General features: G+C 34.4%; 1 protein-coding gene across 4 annotated transcripts in view; it reads right to left on the bottom strand.

Annotated features, from left to right (window-relative positions):
* Positions 1-20,491, bottom strand: part of CCSER1 (coiled-coil serine rich protein 1) — a 1,457,654-nt gene that overhangs the window by 1,257,446 nt on the left and 179,717 nt on the right. For all 4 annotated transcript variants that reach the window (XM_037830258.1, XM_037830260.1, XM_037830259.1 and 1 more), the window contains exon 2: positions 3,259-4,626. In XM_037830258.1, coding sequence (XP_037686186.1) covers positions 3,259-4,585 — 1,327 coding nt within the window. In that variant the 5' untranslated portion in view covers positions 4,586-4,626. The remainder of the gene's footprint in view (positions 1-3,258; positions 4,627-20,491) is intronic.

Raw genomic sequence — 20,491 nt, 5'->3', positions numbered from 1 at the left:
TCTAAATGGTAGAACTCATTAACTTGGCCATAGCACCACTTGCTAATAGGTTTATTATCTCTCTGTACCAGTATATTAATACTTTGTTGTTTATTGTACTGTTGTTGTGAATTATGGATGTAAAGTCTGTCCTATGGTCAACGCAAACTGTTGTGCGGGGGTGGATTGTGGCAGCCCCTGGACTGAACAAAACAGGCCTGCAGACCTTGGCGCACAGCCGTCTGCGTGACCTAGGCAGCTAATGTTCAACCTATCATCTTTGTAAGCCAGTAAAGAGAAAAGGGGTAAATTGTGGCTTTAAACAGGAAATAAGCAGGAGGTGAGAAACTCTTGGTCTCAAAAAAGCAAGAATGTTAATCTAGTCTACCTGCTTCCTGGCCCCCAAGTGTTATTACTCTTGTGGTTATTTACAAAGCCCCATCCTATAATTATTTCCTTCCTGCACCACCCCCATGTCACAGGATGCTCTCTCACCCTTAGGGATGTCTTTTGTCTTAAACCCTTATAACTGGCTTGTTGTCCTCTTTCAATCACATGGCCAACTTCCCTGCAAAAGCAGTACCCACCCAGCAAGAAAAAAGCCATTTGATTTCTGTCTCCCTGTGAGTAAGCCCCAAATAAAGTTCATGTTTCAGAAAATGCTCAGTGTCTTCTTTGGTCCTTTGACTGGTAAAGTCCCCTCAGGCTTTGACAATTACATTTTCTTAACTGTAAAAATTTACACTGAAAAATTGTAAAATCCTTATGAGTAGACAAATATGTCTATAAAATGAGAAGTAGTATACCATCATCTCTTCTTTGTTGTATTACCAGCTTATCTTCCTTTCTCCCTTTATTTCTCAGGTGGTAGATAACATGGCTAAATAGCTAACATCCAAATTAATGTGAGCACACTGTCAAATACAGAAGGATTGCTTTAATGTATTAAAAGTCTCACAAATAGCATCCTAATCAATAGATTAATTATCAGCAAGATAATTCATGGTCATCCCCTAGGTTCCTAAAAATAAATATATATAGTATCCAACCAGACAGAGGCAAGGCATCATTGCTAAATAACAATTAGATTTATAGGATAATTATTTTTCTACTTTTTTTGGTATGATTTCTTTTCAAAGCTGCCTAAATTCCACCCTGAGTTACAGCATTTGCTAGCAATGTGACCTCATAAAGTTATTTAAACTATCCCTAAGCCTTAGTTATTGATAACTATAATATAAAAATTCTGTGAGGATAAAATGAAATTGTGCATATAAATATCTTAGCACAGTTTGGGGGGCACATATTAAGTGCACTTAACGATCATCATCATCATCATCATCATCATCACCATCATCATCATCATTATAATTATATTATTGATAAAGAAATTAAACAGGTGTAACTAAAGCCGAGTACAAACAAGCCAACAAGTTCAAAAGATGGAAAAAGTAGGCACTTGCATAAAAATGATCTCGTATCAAATGTGAAAAATATTAAAATGGATTTAGAAGAGTGGAAAATTGACTCATGCATTTAAAACTTTAAAATAACTGTTTATGGAGGGGCTGGTTAGATAAGTCATGTAATGCTATAAGTTTTGACATTGCAATATATCATTTTATTATTAATTTTATTTAATATTTTAGTACTATTCTTAATGTTTTAGTAAAGGCCAGGGTCATTGCTGGGGATGCCAAAGACACACACTTAGCAGTCATCTCCCAGCCCTCACCTAACTCATCTCCTCTTCTATTTTTTTTTTTTTTTTGCAATTCTAATTCTATTTTTTGCAGATGCTTCACTCTGTTTCCATTCTGCAGCCCAGGAAAGATGTTTGGTCTAATGAAAAGGCCCAATCTTTCGTTCGCCAGAATGCTGGGATGTATAAAGAATCATCACTCAAACAGTACAGGGTCTCCCCCTCTGCTGTGAAGTGGTGCCATCCCCCATCCCTGACCCAGGCAGTCAGCCTTCCCAGGAGCCCAGCCATAATGAGATCTCTTCCCCTGCACTTTTGGACCCTTTGTGCAATGTAGGTAACAAAATGGCCATTTGCTGAAAGTGTCTACTGTGCCTGAGACGTGTTCCCACCAAACACTGTGTAGCAACTTATTCCACAGTCATGGCATGTAGTTCAGCATAGTCATGAAGAGCCTATGCTTTGAATTCAGATAGCTGTAATTTTGGCTGTGCTACATCCAAGCTGAACAAACTCTGGGGCTTAGTTTCTACATGTATAAAATGGGGAACATGGTAGCACCTACTTTATAGTTTCTGTTTCCCAATCAATCATTGACTAACTTGTTGACTTTGGAGAAATTACTTAACCTATATGTGCTCCAATTTCTTTACCTGTAAAAAGGGTTACAATAACAGGAGCAATTTTGATTGGTCATTTGGGGATTAAATGAATTAATGTACACAAGATGCACATGAAAGTATCAAGGCCATAATAATCACATAACATAGGGAGAACTATTATTAGAAGTTGCTACTTCTAATAATAAATAGTAACAATAATAATAAATAGTAAATAAAGAAGAAAAAATATCTCATAAAGCCCAATAGGTAGTATATATTAAACAATTTTCTTGAACTGAATTTGTTGCTAAATAACAAAGTTTTCTGAACCTGATGGGAGTAATTCAAGTCCTGTTTTTTTTCCTTTTTAATACCAAAGACAAGGTGTCCAAATTTACAGAACTAGTTAATGACAGAGGCAGTGTTAGAACCGGGTCCTCAGACTCAAAAGACACTATTAATAAAAGCTTGCCATTCTATTGTATCTAGATATAGGAATTTGTTACACCTAAAAACGACTCCTACTGAATAATAAGCCACTATGAAAATAGAAAATAGAATTTAAATTATACAAATTTCTTTCATAGGGATTTTGGTTGGAATATATCATTTCATTAACTAACAAATATTAATAGCTCTATGATAAATTCTAAAAATTTATTCCTTCTTTAAGATAAAGCCACATTGCAAATAAAATTAGTATCCCTTCTACTTTCTTCTGAAGGTCGGAGCCTGGGTAACACAACTATGAAAAAAATGACAAATATTTCTGAATTATATTTTTAGCATAATATCATTGAAATAAGATTAACATCAAGTAGGGAAAATATTTAAATAAATTATAAATAGGGAAAGAATGCTAGAGAATAGAAAATAAGGAAAATATTTCTGTTCATGAGCTAGAGTGAGAAAAGAGAATAATTTATAATGAAAATTGATTTGTAGCATTTATAGTACAAAAAAAAATTAGCACACCTTTGGAAGGATTTGCTTCATATCCATATGATGCTTTGTTAAATATATGATGATCACCAGAAGAGGGTATTGTTTTTGAATCTGAAATAGCATGGATCCCTTTAACACGTTCAGCTATTGCTTTATGTTGCTCATAAAACCCAAGTTTCCTTGGGGAGCTTGTTCCCAGCATTGTTTCTCCATTTTGTAAGACCATATTTTCTTCTCTTTGATTACCTGCTGGTAGGTGTGTCTCTGAGTTACTCACATTCATAACAGGTAGTTTAGTAATTTGTAGTAACACTTCCTTCTGATTAGCAGCAGGGGTTTCAGGTAAGGAATTAGATTCAGTGCTACATTGACCTTCTAACCTGTATTTCCCAGGAGACATAACAGCAAAGGGCACATTTCCTAGAAGTTCTATTGCTGTCTTTGTAACAGCAGCAGGATTGAGAGAGATCTGAGAGGTAGAATCATTGTGGCTAAAGTTGTCACAGTGGGATGCTGCCATGCTTCCACTGTTGGGAAATGCATCTGCTTCAGACACAGAATCTTCAGTTAAGGCTAAAAACTCTGAAGGGGTCTGAGCTGTGGTTAGATCAGCAGAAAGCAAAGGAGACTGTAAAGAGCTTCCTGCTCGTTCTGTTACATCCACAGAACAAGATGGAGAAGCTCTTATTAATACAGGTTCTCTCTCTTGGTATTGTGTAATTTCCAACGAGAATCCAGACTGCTGTACCAGTGAAATGGATTGGTTCTGTGGAACTGGCTTAGAAAATTTATAGTGACTTGAAAAAGATTTAGGAAGTAGCTTCCTTGTTGACTGCTTAACAGAACGACGAGTTTGTTCTTCTGTAAATCCAGAATCATCCCCCTCACTTTTACCAGAACTTAGACAGTTTATAAAGACATTCTTATTAGCTGAGTGCTCCTTTTCCCTTTCAAAATCTTCTGTCAAAGATCTTGTTATCTTCTTATTTCGTGAAGTACTAAAACCAACAGAATGTCTTCCCCTGGTTTTAACATGTTCTTCCAAACTCAGTTTTTGCATACTGCCATGACCAGGTTGAGCACCATTTGAAAGACTAAGGTTCTGGCTGGTAGCTTCTTGCTTAGGTTCACTCCCCTTCTTGTGGTGGAAGCCAATGGAAGGAGTACGGAATATGCTCCTACGTTTACCTGTACTACCTGAGCTTGAATTAGTGCTAGAAGGAGAAGAACTGTGGACACCAACAGTATTACTGGAGGAGGGTGAAGAAGGAAGAGAATCGTGTCTTCTGCTAATACTTCTTCTGAATATTGGCAACCGGGAGACCAGCGTAGATCGTCTTGATCCTGAGTCCCCCATTGGGACTCCAAGGCTCGTGGTATAACAGCCAACTTAGCAGCCTAAGGAAAATGGAAATAAAAAGAACCAGTCAATAGAATTCAATTATAAAGAAGACTTTTAAAACAAACAAACAAAAAATGTTTTTCAAGAGGTAATACAGATTGTGGTTTATATGAAACAATGAATTATAAAATTGTGATACTTAGAGACTTTCAAAATTTTTAAGTAGCAAAATGATAATTTTCTTAGAAATTTTGTAAGGATGTAAAAGTGTCAAGATATTTAAAATCTATTCAAAAGAATGTAGGATATGGATACACAAGAATTTTATTCAAGATCCAGTCTGGTAATTTTAATAAGTTGTTTAATTTTTACTTTGTATGTTTATTGAGATGTAGTAGGCATGTGACAGCCATAATCATTGTACTTCTGAGGTAAAATAGGCACCCCACCAACTCGGTTGAAGGGCAGCCTCATGGAGCCATGTGTTGTGACCCAACAAATTACTGAACTGAGCTTAACAAAATCACACAACAACCTGTGGCATGGCCTGACACTAGAATTTCCACCAAAAAAAAAAAAAAAAAAAATTAAGAATTGTTCCTTCCCTAGGAGTTTGATTTGAGAAGTTGAGAAGTTTGGAAACAGGCCATGGAAAGAAGGAACTAAACATCAAAGATACCAGAGTAGGATGAGAAACAAATTAACATTATGAGGAAACCAAAGCTATGAGTTGAAGAAAAGACTTGAATGAAAGCCATATCAATTGGTAATGTAGAGAGAAGTGAAAATACATACTAAAAAGAAGCAGAAACAGACGATTTATAAACCATATTAAAGTTAAGACACTGATGATGATGATAATGATGCTGATGAAGAAGGAGGAGGAGGAGAAGAAAAGATGACGACAGCAGTGGCTATAATTCATCAAACGGTGATGTACTGAGTACTTTTACACAGACTCTCTTTTATTGCTTATAACTCTAAGAGTATGAGGATATTACTACAAACATTTTACAATTGAAAATAACTTGCCTAATATCTGTCAGCTAATAAATTGCAAAACTGGAATAAGAAACTAAGTCTTGTCAACTATGGGGTCAACACATATTCTGCATGATATATTCTGCTTTTGCTAGTGTGAAGACCCAAGAACCTCTGCAGCTAAAGGCCCAAAAAGATTGCATTTCAGGGACTCCTAGTTGTACTGTCAATCTTTCTGTTCTGATAAGTGCTACTTTTCACTGATTCTCATAAAGTGTCATGAATTGAATTCCTGTTTTGTTTTGTTTTACTTTGCTTTTACATTTCATAATACCTTAAACATAATGTATACATCCCCTCTGTCAACTTGAATCAGACACTAGTTTTTGTTTTGTTTTTCAACCAAAATGACCTAATTAAACCCTTACAAATACTGTATAATGTAAATACGATATAATATTGTAAGATATATTATGAGAATTGATCAAATAAAATTTTAATTTCCTTGAAGAAATATGTGACAAAAATGAGAAATATTTTCTTTCAGATATGCATTTATAAATATTAGATATTTTCTTCCAAATGACAAAAAATCTGAAAAATTTGCATCATTTAAGATATTTATCGGATAACTTTTAATTGCAACCACTGAATTTGAGTTAAAATCAAACTATGTGTAAACCACTCCCAAAACATTTAGGTGTTCTTGTAAGACTTTTGGTGGAGAAAGCTTAAAAGATAAGACATTTTAGCTCTTGAAATCTTTCACAAATAAAAAATGTCTAATTATCCTCTTATCCTTGATTTTCCAAAGTGGATACAACGAATAATGCAATTTTTCATGATTTTACTCATGTTAATGTTTTAGTTAACATCATTCTCAGCTGTTATTTTTTTCATTTATACGCAACATTTACTTCCATTCAATGCTCACTGAAGAATTTTTCTCTAATTAGAGCATTATCAAACATAATGCTTTGCAGCTGGTGGTGAACCTATGGTCTTCAATGCATTAATGTCAAGATAGTTAGCACTATTATTGAAATATTTTAAGAAATTATGTATATAAATTTATATGTATTTATGAATGAATGGATGAATGAATTCTTACATGTATTAATTTATGTAAGAACTTATTTTTATTGGCTTTATAAAAAGTATTTCTTCCTTTTGGATTGGCAATTAGAAGAGTAACTCAGTTCCATATCACTTTAGCAAGTATTCAAAGGATTTAACTAATGAAAATTTATAGCAAAAAATACTACAATAATCACTCCTCCTCCTAAATAGTTAATGAAAACAACCAGACTTCCTTTGGGTAAAATAATATGCTTATGCTACTAATATATTTGTCCTAATTTCTTCAGGTAAAAACATCATGGGTACTAAGGGATATTTATGTATTATTAAATGAGATAACTTGGAGAAGGTATAAAACCTACTAGAGATAAAAATCCTTTTGATTTCTCTTTGTCTGCTGATAGTATTTTAATGAAGTATTTTACTTCCTATTGAGAGCTTCCCAGCTAAACAGAAAAAATTAAAATATTTATAGGTCCAAATTATCCTTATTTTTTAAAGAAATTCTTCAAGGTCTGGATGCCTTCTACATCTCCAAATTATTCTTTCCTCATTCCCTTCCTCACATTTCATCCTCCAACTACACTGAGGACTTCTTGCCATCCTCTGTTCACTTTCACCTTCAGGGCCTTGGCAGATGGGAGTCTAGTTAGGATTCTTAGGATGTCCTTCCCATGACTCTAATGTGGTAAAATTCCTATTTCTTTAACATTGTCCCTTCCAAAATGCCTCCCCTAAGTTGCTTCCCACCCTCTTACACTTTGGACCAGTGTTCCTCTTTTATGTATCCTCGAGTATTCATACATAGTAAGCATCCCTTTCTTACTTTAACTTAAGAAGCATTGCTTTGATTCCCCGGTGCCTAATACAACACACATACAGTACCCATAGGGTATTGGATTTCAGAACATGAAGTTTTAATTTGAGCATATCAGGACTTTAAAGATAAAGAAAATAAATACATTTGTTTTCTTACTTCCCATAAATAAATGTTATAATCTTTAGGCTAATTATGCTGAATGACAACTTTCAGAGATTCATAGGTTTACTGAAAGCCTTTCACACTGTAGAACAACTGAGTGAAAGAACATGTGATCACATCAACCTCAACTCATCATGAAGGACAAATATAACAGCATGACATGTTAATTTTGCTTCTGTTATACTTTTATTATAATTACAACAAATATCTTTAATCACTTAGAAAAACATTGTGTATATTTTCATATATTTGTATAAATTACAACATTGGAAAAAATAAATATATTTTTTAAATTCTCATCTAGTGTTCTTTGGTTCAGAAGTCACGGTCACTTTAATCATAACAGACCCTAAAATATACAGATTGAACTGGATCAGTCCATTGTCCAGGGGTCCTTTCCTACTATGAACATTTTTTGCTTTTGAAAAAAAAAATTGGTTATATAAGAGGAGTATCTTCTAATTATGCCTTAATGCTGTTTAAATAAACAGAAACGAGTTCATTAAGATTGACCTGTAGATAATACTACTACACAGATGAATACTGACTCTTTTAGAAATGATGTGAAACTTAGTTTGATCTCTTGAAAAATCACAAGGGGAAACTGGAGAAGTGGTATTCTTTGTTTATTAGCAGAAAATTTAACAGAAGTTTCCCAGAAAGTACTTTATTCACAATGTTTACAACTTTAGCAAACACAACCACTTAATTGAATGCAGCACCACATGGTGGATCTATTATAAATAAGAAGACAGCTGAATTTCTTACTTGGCATGGTGGAGGAGATATGTATTCTTATTAAAAGGGTTATCCGGGTCATTAATATGTTATCTATTTAGAATTAGAGTAAAAGTAAAATACACTAAATCATTAAGATATATTGAAAAAAAAAAAAAAAAAAAAACCCTTTCTTCCATGATTCCAAAGGAATTAACCAAAGGCATAAAACAACCTTGTGTGATTTCAGAGCTATCATCCTGCAAATGATCATCACTTGCACAAATAGGCATGTGTCTGTGCAAATAAAAGAAGCAGAACAAACCCCCATCCACTTCTTCTTTCCCCATAATTTTCAAAGATTTTCCTAGAATTTGGACACCCCTCATATCTTTTCACTATGAACCAGACCTGATGAAGAGTCATCTGATGTCCCATACTTGAAAAAATTCCAAACATTTTTTTTTGTCTCTTTCTGTTAGGGATTGAATTACACCCCCAATAAAGGCATGTTCTGGTCCCAACCCCTGGTCCAGCAGATGTAAACACATTTATAAATTGGACCTTTGAAAATGTTATTAGTTAAGGTTCCCAGACTGAATGAAGATGGGCCTTAAACCAATATGCATGCTGTCCTTATAAGCAAAGGAAATTGGAAACTGAAGGGGAAGTCAGGAGGAGCAGCCAGAAGCTAGAAGTCAACAGAACTCAGGAGAGAAAGGAGAAGACACAACCATGTGCATTGCCATGTGACGGAAAAGTCAAGGAACCCCAAAGATTGCTAGCCATCTTGAAGATACTGCCCTCAGGAGAAAGCAAGCCTTCTAGTCTCTGAAACCAGAAGACACAAAATCCCTATTATTAAGCCAGCCTATTGTATGGTATTTATTTTAGAAGTTAGGACACTAAGACATCCTCCCAAAACTGGCAGTTTTTTATGGCAAAAACAAAATAAAAACACCTCTTCTGCATGCATGCAATTGGCATTAAGAAACTTGTGGTTTCAAATCCAAACTGTTACTTATTAGTAGCATGACCCAAAACATAGATAATAACTGTTTTTTTAAAGATGAGAAGATAATACATAAGAAAGAAACTGGCCCTTGCCTGGCACACAGTAGATTCACCACCTCTTTCTTTTCTGATTAAATTACATTGAAGCAAGTTGTACATGTGGTCCAACCCATAGAGTTATTATGAAAATTGAATCTTTACGAAACCTTTGCTTCATTAGTATATGAAAATAGATTTCCTTAAAAAAAAGAAAATGGGAGAGGGCTATAAAATGAAGTCAACATCTATTATTGTTGTTCTCCAACCCCCACTTACAATGTGTCTTCCCAAGTACACATTTTTCTTGGAATTTAAAAAAAAATTATCAAAATTTAAATTGTGGAACAGGGGCAAGATGGCAGCATAGGGAGGTGTGGGATTTAGTTTGTTCTCTGGGGCAGTAAGTAAATAGCCAGGAACTGTCTGGAACTACTGTTCGGGGGACTTCCGTGACCAGACACACTTCATATACCATCCTGGAATGAGTGGAAAGGCTGAAATCACAGCACAGAGCTGTAAGTAAATTCTTCCATGCTGTGGAGGCTGGTGCACCTCCCCAACTGGCAGAGCAGGCTGGCTCAGAATCTCTTACTGGTGGGAAACAAAAGCCCTCTCTATTAGGAGCAAGGGAAGGAGAACTCAATCAAGTTCCAATCACAGATTTGATTAACAAATTCAGACTGCTCTAAACACAGATAAAACTACAATGCAAACAAGAAAGAAACTGGAAGATCCATAGCAGCACCACTCCCAGTAGGGAAGAAGCAGTGTTTACAAAACAAAAACAAAAACAAAAATAGATATTTCTGGAGTTGGCTGAGCTCTGAATACTGGAAAAGGAATGTGTCCCAAGAAAAGGGGCTTACAGAACCAGGTGCCAACTCCGGCTGGTGACCTGCTCTGAGATCTTTCCCTTCCCTTCCCTTTTCCTTCCTTTCTTTCCCCCTTTCCTTCTTTCTTCCTTCCTTCCTCCCTCTTTCTTTCTTTCTATTTTCAGCAGCCCATAAAAAAAGCAGCACACATTCTCAGTTTTCAGCCCTGCCCCAGACAAGGGTGGAATTAAGGAATGACTGAGAGACAAAGTAACTAATCAGGTGGAGGAAATAGTTCCCTAAAGGGTATATCTTCCCCAAGAAAAGAGGTGCAGGAACCAGAACAAGTGGCAGTTGTCAGAGAATTTAGACACCAGGGCCTGGGTTATCAGCAGCAGTCCCAATCCACAAAAGCAGAGCCCAGCCTGTCACAAATATGCCCTTGGCAGGAGTGAAGGGGGGACTGCTTGAGAGACCCGTAACATTTCCAGCCCACAGGGAACAAGGGGCTAAAGAGTGGCACCCTCTCCTCAAATAGACAGAAGTAAAGACCCAGCACAGGCAGTGACTGTTACTTAGAGAAGTGAGGCTCCAGGAGCTGGAAAACAGAAACAGTCTAAGCTTGATATGACTAAGTGTGGATTTCTCAGCAGAAACCATGGAGTTTAGAAGGCAGTGTTATGAAATATTTAAGATGCTGAAAGGCAAAAACTGCCAGCCAAGAATTCTAAATCCAGCAAAACTGCCCTTCAAAAATGAGGGAGAGTTTAAAATATCCAGATAAACAGACACTGAGAAAGTTTGTGAGCAAGATACCTGCTCTACAAGAAAAACTAAAAACTACTAAAGGGAGCACCATGGGCAGATAGGAAAACACAGGAAAGAGAGGTTTGTATTAAGAGTGTAGAAATGAAGATCATCAGTAAGAGAGATTAAAAGGTAAAAACACAGAGAGAAAAATTAAGATATGGCATATAAAATCCAAAGGACAAAATGGTTGAGGAAAGTATGCCTTTACAGTAATAACATTAAATGTTAATAGATTAAACTCCCCTATCAAAAGACTCAGACAGGCAAAATGGATTTAAAAAAATGGATCCATCTATATAATGTCTACAAGAGACTCACTTTAGACCCAAGGGCAAAAATAGGTTGAAAGTGAAAGGTTGGAAAAAGATATTTCATGCAAACAACAGCCAGAAAAGGGCAAGGGTAGATATACTAATGTCAGACAAATTAGACTTCAAATGTAAAACAATTAAAATAGACAAGACACCACATATTAATAAAAGGGATAATTCATGAAGAAGAAATAACAATCATAACTATTAATGCACCAAATCAGAGCACCCCAAAACACATGAGGCAAACACTGACACCACTGAAGGAAGAAGAAGACACCTTTACAATAATAGTTGGAGACTTCAATACACCTCTCTCATCAATGGAAAGAATATATAGACAGAGGATCATTAAGGAAACAGAGATCTTGAATACTATGATAAATTAATCAGACTTAACACACATTTACATAACATTGTGCCCCACAACAACAAGATATACATTTTTCTCAAGTACTAAGGGATCAATCTCCACGGTAGACCACATGTTGGCTCACAAAGCAGGTCTCAATAAATTTAAAAAGCTCATAATTATACAGAACACTTTAATGGATCATAATGGAATGAAGCTAGAAATCAATAACAGGTGGAAGGCTGGAAAACTCACAAATATATGGAATCTAAACAACACACTCTTAAACAACCAATGGGTCAAGAAAGAAATTACAAGAGAAATCAGTAAATATCTCAAGGCAAATGAAAATGAAAACACAACACATCAAAACTTTTGGGATGCAGCAAAGGCAGTGCTGAGTGGGAAATCTGTTGGCCTAAATGCCTATATTAATAAAGAAAGAGAAAAAATTGAGGCTCTAACTGCTCACCTTGAGAAACTAGAGAAATAGCAAACTAATCCTGGAGCAAACAGAAGGAAAGAAATAACAAAGATTAGAGGAGAAATAAATGAAATTGAGAACCTGAAAACAATAGTGAGAATCAACAAAACCAAAAGTTGGTTCTCTGATAAAATCAATAAAATCAATGGACTCTTACCTAGGCTGACAAAGAAGAAAAGAGGATTCAAATAAATAAAATCAGAAATGGGAAGGGAGACATAACTACTGACCCTACAGAAATAAAGCAACATAACCCTAACAGCAAAGTCAGACAAAGATACTACAAGAGAAGAAAATTACAGACCAATCTCTTCAATTAATGCAGATGCAAAAATCTTCAACAAAATACTTTCAATTGAATCCAGCAGCACACTAAAAGAATTATATGCCATGACCAGGTAGGCTTTATTCCAGGTATGCAAGGTTGGTTCAACACAAGAAAATCAATTAATGTAATACACACACTTGAGACTCAGAGTTAGAGTTCTAAAGCTCTGAAAGTCAGCATTACTCCATTCAGCAACTGCTAAAGAAGCTTAAAAAGGGACAAGACTTCATTTAGAGATATGAATGAAGAAGATCTGGTTAAGACTAAGGTAAATCAGAATACAGGGTAAAGATTGATATTGTCTGTATTTTAAAACTTCAACTTCGAAGTGAGACCAGAGAAAGAGATGTTTATTTTGTCCAAAATTTAAATTTTCTCTAGCATAATATCTAACTTAACCTGTCTGGTCAGTTTATTTAAACAACCTAATTACACGGAATCTAGAATATGGAATGAGATCTTGTTATTCTGTAGAGGTTAATGTAATACCCTGATACATTCTAGAGTATTCTGGGCAGAAAATAAAAAAAGTATTTGAAAAAGTTGACTTGAAGGACTTGGGAAAAAATATGGAGCTATTTAACTTCCCCATCTAGGAAATTATCAATATTCTCTCAAGCATTAGGGACTCCCAATTTAATAAGCCAAACCCTCAATATTGAGACTTGCCCTTACGAAACTTGTTTTTGTAATCGGGAAGATAAGCCTATCTATAATTATGCCTAAGAGTCAACCCCAGAGAACGTCTTTTGTTGCTCAGATCTGGCCTCTCTCTAAATCAACTTGGCAGGTAAACTTACTGCCCTCCCCCTTAGGTGGGACATGACTCCAAGGGCTGTAACCCTCCCTGTCAACATGGGATATGACTCCTGGGGATGAGCCTGGCCCTGGCATCACAGGATTGAGAAAGTCTTCTTGACCAAAAGGGGGAAAAGAAATGAAACAAAATAAAGTTGCAGTGGCTAAAAGATTTAAAGTAGAGTCAAGAGGCCATTCTGGAGGTTAATCTGATGCAAGTTTCATCCAGATATTGCAAATTGCCACAGTATGCTGAGCCCCAACCAACAGTATTCCTGGAAACCCCACAGAATACCTTGGGTTCTATCTAAGACTCTAAAAAAGTTTTACCTTAGTAAGTTTATTTTTTCAGAAACTTAAGGCCTCCTGATTTTTCCTATGCCAGGTAAACACTGAAACCCAGAGGTAGCAGTCTCTCCAAGAACATAAAACAGTTTCATTCCTCTACTCCATATTGTTGGCACCCCTTTCCTGCATAAAGAAGATAAAATGGTCATTGCCCACATATTCCTGAAGACTGAGGGAATGATCAAAGGAGAGGGAGTAGGTGTAACTGAGAAATTAGGATTTAACAAGTGATTATGACTACTGAGTCATTATACAGATATTTCTTTGTAGTCTCTAGTATACTGGAATAGCTAAAAGAAAATACCGGAAATTGTTGAACTGTTATCCAGTAGCCTTGATCTTTGATAATGTGTATAACTATTAAGATTTTATCATGTGACCATGTGATTGTAAAATCTTGTGACTGACACCCCCTTTATCCAGTGTATGGATAAATGACTAAAAAAATGACATATAAAGAAAAAATCTTCAAACAAAAAACACAAAAAAAAAACTAGTGGGAGAGCTTAAACATCTAAATAAATAATTAAATGTATTTATCATTTAAAAAAATTTGAATTGTTGAGTAGAATGTTGCATAAATTAAATCTGCCCCTATTCTTTCTCAGAAATTAATGAGGCCCATATGGGTTAGGTGTTTGGGGCCCAGCTAGACTCTTTCCTTTACAAAGGGCATGCAAATTTACACCTCCACATTCTTTTACTCTAATTTTAGTAAAACTTATCTTTAAGCACATTACAAAAGTGGGTTTTTTTGTTTGTTTGTTTTCCCTTAAATAAACAGCAAAATAATGGAGATATTTAACAGATAAATCATCACATACCATTGACAAGGACCACTTCAGCCAGTAGGGTCATTGATGACAATATAAGGTACATTAAAAGGATGACTGATCAGGGCCAGGTAGGTGATCAGTGACAGGGAAGAGCATGAGACTGTCAGACGAAGGCAGAAAGATGCAGAAATTGTAATGAATTGTATAGGTTTAATTAAGAATTGACTAAATATGTATATAATTTAGCCATAATGACTACACCAAGCTATTCTCAAGTAATAACCTATTAATTCTTTATATCAGAAATGTCTGCCTTTGGTAGATTCCTAAAAATGATTTGGTTCTAAAGATAGCATATAAACAAAGATAAATTGACTGGGCAATCTTCCAGCTAAAAAGAAAGTGGTGCAGAATTAACATGATAATGGGGATAGTTATACTAGGAAAAAAAATACACGTCAATGAATTATTCTAGCAAGATTTAAAGAAGGAAATGAGTTCCTTGCCTGAATTAATCAATAGGCAGTGGACAATGATATATATGTTAAAAGACATGCAATCTTGACACCTAATAGATATGATCTTATTTCTTTATTGACCAGAAAAGACAACAAAAGAGAGGAGAAATAGAGAAAGAATGGATTTTGTCAGAGATTAGAAAGAAGTTAACAGGACAGAAGAAAGAAGTAAAAGGACCATATATATCTACATGTGATGCTGGCTTAGGTGAATAGTGGGACTACATTTTTGTTTACCACACACTATAGTTTATGTTCTGAGATTTACACACAAAAATGCAAACATAACTTAAGAATGCAAATTCTAGTGCAAGAATACCTGGGCTTGAATTCCAATACTATACTTAAGAGCTGTGTGGCTTAAATAAATCACTTAACCTTCCTCAGTTTCATCATACAGATAACAGTAGCATTTGCTGTGCCAGTTTGGATATACTATGTCCCCCAAAGTGCCATGTTCTTTAATGCAATCTTGTGGGGACAGATGTATTAGAGTTGATTAGATTGGAATATTCAGATTAGGTTGATTCCATGGAGATGTGACACACCCAACTGTGGGTAACACCTTTGATTAGATTATTTCCATGGAAGTGTGGCCCTGCTCATTCAGCGTGGGTCTTGATTAGTTAACCTGAGCCCTATAAAGGCTCAGACAGAAGGAGCTCAGTACAGCTGCAGCTTAGAGAGACATTTTGGAGACAGCCATTGAAAGCAGGCTTTTGCTGATGCTTTGGAGATAACAGCCCAGAGTTTGCCCTGAGATGCTAAGCCTAGAAACATTTTGGAGAACGTCATTTTGAAACGCAACCTGGGAGCAAACAGATGCCAGCCATGTGCCTTCCGAGCTAATAGAGGTTTTCCGGACACCATTGGCCATTCTTCAGTGAAGGTATACTCATGTTTATGCCTTGATTTGGATGCTTTTATGGCCTTAAGGCTGTAGCTTTGTAACCAAATAAATCCCCTTTATAAGAGCCAATCCATTTCTGGTATTTTGCATAACAGCAGCATTAGCAAACTGGAACACTTGCCGTAAAGAATTTTTGTTAGGAGTGAATAAGTAAATTCAGTAAAGCTCTTACAACAAAGGCTGGAACATGGTAACCATAAGTTATCATGTACAATTAACCATACTTGTGCTATTAAACAGAAAATATTTTTATTTAGCTTTTATCTTCCCTAACCTCTCACATCCGGAAGTTCCAATGCTAAGAACACAAAGACTCAGTACTGCCCATTTCCTGAACCACTCCTGAACAGGACAGGAAGACTAGTAGAGGCCTCAGTACCCACATGTCAACTGGGTTTGGAGTTAGTACCACTACCTATTTATCATTGCGGAGGTTTGAAGCTAAATGTACCCCATAAAAACATGTTCTTAAGTTTAATATTTCTGTGGGTGTGGACCCTTTAAATGAGGCTACTCCAGTTGAGATGTGTACCTCCTCAATCAAGATGGGTCTTAATCCTATTACTAGAATCTTTCATAAGCGGAATGAAATTCAGACAGAGAGAGGGAAAGCCATGGAAGTAAGGAGCTGAAATAAATGAAACATGGAAGAGAATGGAGAGACCAGCAGATGACTCCATGTGCCTTGCCATGTGACAGAAGAGCCAAGGATCATCAGCAGACAGCCCCAGAATGTCAGTCTTTAGAAAGAACCATCGTGATGATGCCTTGATTTGGACTTTCTTTTAGCCTCAAAACTGTAAGCTAACAAATTCTCATTGTTTAAGCCAACCCACTTCATAGGATTTGCTTGAGCAGCCTGGGAAACTAAAACAACCACTGAATAAATAGTGAGCATGTTAACAGAGGTTATCTTTGAAGAGAGTTCCTTTGGATTAGGCACTATCATCTATGGGGACTTCAGGGTTACCTGTAATATGATGTTTTAATAATGAGAATCTAGTCATGAATTAATTTGATAGTTAAAACTAAACAAATTATAAATTAAGGAAATATGAAAATATATGGTCTATAAAAACATTGCATGATGTGGAAGATATACGGGCATAGCTTGTAAATATGTTCAAAGCAACTTAGAAGGTATATAAAAATAAATAATGATGGCTGCCTCTGGGAAAGAGGAGGAGAATGGGAGTGGGTATGTGGGAAAATATTTGTTCCTAAAAATTGACTAAATATGACAAAATAAAAATAACTGTAAATTCTGAGTGCCATTCAATTTTTAAAATATTTTAAACATAAAATATTTAAGTGATTTAAAATATGTAAGGTGCTAAGCACTCTTAAAATAATATAAAAACTGAATTTTCCATTAACATACATTGTTAACACTAACACTTATATTTTATGTGACTTTCATTCCAAACGGTATCTATCTATAAATTGAGATTTACTTTTCTAACAGCTCAACCTCTATTTAGATTCACTATTGCAAGTCATTTTCTTTCTCTTAAAAAAAAAAAACTGTCATTTTTTAACCATACAATAATTCCTCTAAAAATGTCAGTAATATGTCATAAACAAAGTATTCACTCCAGGTTTTTCAGAATCCTTTTCATGTTTTAGTATTTCCATAATGCAAATGTTAATACACCACAAAAGACTTTATAAATGTTAGTTTATAAATTTGAGGTACATGGTGACTTCGTAGAAAGTGATATGATGCCTTTTTCTCATTAATAATAAAATGATAAAAAAAAAAGTGATGCCATTGTAACTATTATTTTCAAGGCTAGTAAATTAATCCAACAGATCAGTTTATTTTTTGATCAATTTATTTTTAAGTCAGTGAGATATATATTTATATATCTCCAAAACATGTGGTCTTTTTATACATCCAAAATGTGTTTACTAAAAATTAAAATGACTGGGCTTGCCCTCAAATTTTAATTTACTTCTCTAAAATAAAGGACTAATAACCTGCAGTTGCATGTACATATCAGCAGAGGGCGGAAGAGATCTTCCTTTTTTCACAATAAACTGGTTTATTCTAACTTTTAAAGCCAATCTAAAGATCTATTGGGCATTTAATTATTCAAAATATCACAAAGCCTTTTGTGTACATGAAAAATAAAAATATACACAACATCTGTGAATTTAATCTTTGTGTGTTTTGTTAATAATCAGTATCTGATAAAAAGAAATTGCCTTGAACTGAAGGAAGACTCCCTACTCTTAACCTGAAAACTTTAAAATAGTTAGAATAGTAAAAATGAGAGTTTTAAATTTTTTTAACTTATATATATGTAAATGACTTATCTTTTAAAAACAATTCAGATTCACACATATCAATTAAAATTTATTAATTTTCTAACACTTTCTCATTGTTTTTAAAATAACACAATGAACATCTGTCTAAAGTAATATTCTGTTGGACATATATTAGTGCAAAAAGCATATAAAGGTAGTAGTATATAATTTATTCCTACTATAAGTTTGAAATCTATATCACTTTATTTTTTAATTTATTTAATATATACTTCCTAGAATAGCTCATGGTCACAGATAAATACACACAAATATAAATAAGAAGCAGAAAATACAATGTCTTGTGAATATAAGATGATACAAAAGCAAGAGGAGAAATTTTTAAAAAATTAGAATATATATTAGATTAAACATAAAGTTGGCTACACTCAAGATTTATAATTATGTGTGTGTGTCTGTATCTGTGTGATACAGTCAGTAACACAGATGTCTGACAATACAAATCACTATAGGCAAATGCAAATGTCAGATCAATAGGCAAATGCAAATGTCAGATCAATATAATTGAAAATCAGCAATTTGTCTGATGAAAGGAAAAAAGAAATGAATAAATCCACAAATCCTTACAGCCTTGCTTTTGTTAAAAATACTGTTGCTATTCTATCCCTTATATGCTGACTACAACATGTTAAAGTATATACTAATTTCCATTCAGCCATGCATTGGACTTGAGTACAAATTCTGTGAGAATCATTTAAAAACAAAATCTTGGATTTGTCTTCTTTTTTAAAAAGTGCTGTCTTTGAACTCATATAATGATCGTGTTCATCAATGAAATTTTTTCACAATGTATCTGTGGATATTGTGAATGTTTATTTTCTTAAATTCCATTTCCCCATTTATAAAAATAGAGAAATTACTAGAAGAGTTACGTGAGAACCTCTAATTTATTAAAACATATGCATACAACCTGTGAAATTTAGGAGAGATACACATACATATACACACGCACATACAAATATGCACATACAAACATCTGATAATAAAATACCATTCTGAACATCAACATTTCTAGTTCAAAGTTAATAACAAATTAGTGTGTAGTATTTTTCCATAGATAGGAAAGTAAAAATAATGTTCTCTAGGCTATTTCCATAAACTCAGATGTAGTTTATAACATTTTACAAAAAAAAAAAAAAAAAGCAGAAATACAGCTGGTAAGTGGTGGTCTATTTGTTACATGATAAAATAAAATAAATATATTGACAGGTTTCTTCTTCCTTTTAGCTTATCTAATCTAATCAATAAACTTCACAAAATCATATATACAGTTTCTTACATTTCTCTTCTCAAATGTTTCTTTAGTATCAATTAGAACAGGGATACAGTTTTTAGAATCCAGAAGGAAAATATAGCTAGTATTTAAGTGTTTAATAATAAAATCCTGTGAGAAAATACACTATTAGACTAAAAATATTTCATGTTGTATAGAGATAAATTTTTAATTGGTAAAAAGCAGAGTTCTACAGCAACAATTAAAATATTTATTCTATATTCATAAAATTTAATTTGTAGTGCATTTTATACTAAAATTTATTTTATTATGTATGTTGTTCTTTAACTTCAGAATTATTTTTAAGGAGAATTACATAACATTGATCACAATAAAGGAGATGTAACAAATCCAGCTTTTTTTTTTTTAACCTTTAAACCTTGTTAATAAACTCAGTAAGTTGTCTTCTTGTGAGACTATGGTCGTACATCAAAGACCACTGTAAGAAATGAATGATATAGGTACTATGATAGAATAATTAGTAAGAAAGAATTCAATGAAGGAGCTGTGTTGGTGTCAAAGGGGCTTCTTAACTGTGCAAAATGGCAAGGATGCCTGCCTGACTTGAGCTGCCACTAGATGGAGATTTTGTATCTTGGATCATTAAAGAGTTCTGCCTTTGTGATCAACTATTTCACAAGATTTGTTTTTGGAAGGTGGACTTCCATATGAGGATGAGGAAACTGAAATCCAAATTAGTTAAACACCTCATGCAAAGATATACAGATAGGTAGCTGCACTAGCATTTACAGAACTCAGCATTCCTGATAATGGAATTAAGTCCAATCCAGTCAAATATAAACAAAGTCTCTGGCACTGCCAGAGACATGTCTTTATTTCAAACAAAAACTCTCTCACTCTGTAAACAAGTGATATACCATTATAATTTAATATTGTTTCCATTTTTGTGTAGCTTTGGAATAAAGTTTATTTTCCAAGGAACTGCACTAACACAATCCATTTTCTCATTTTCCTTTTTTCTTAACTTAGTCACAAATTCACTGAAAGAGGTGAATGCATATTTAATGACTACACAATTTGCACAAAGTACTTTCTATAA

Source organism: Choloepus didactylus, chromosome 3, assembly GCF_015220235.1.
Source record: "Choloepus didactylus isolate mChoDid1 chromosome 3, mChoDid1.pri, whole genome shotgun sequence".
NCBI lineage: Eukaryota > Metazoa > Chordata > Mammalia > Pilosa > Megalonychidae > Choloepus > Choloepus didactylus.
This window is presented reverse-complemented; position numbering and strand designations above follow the sequence as displayed.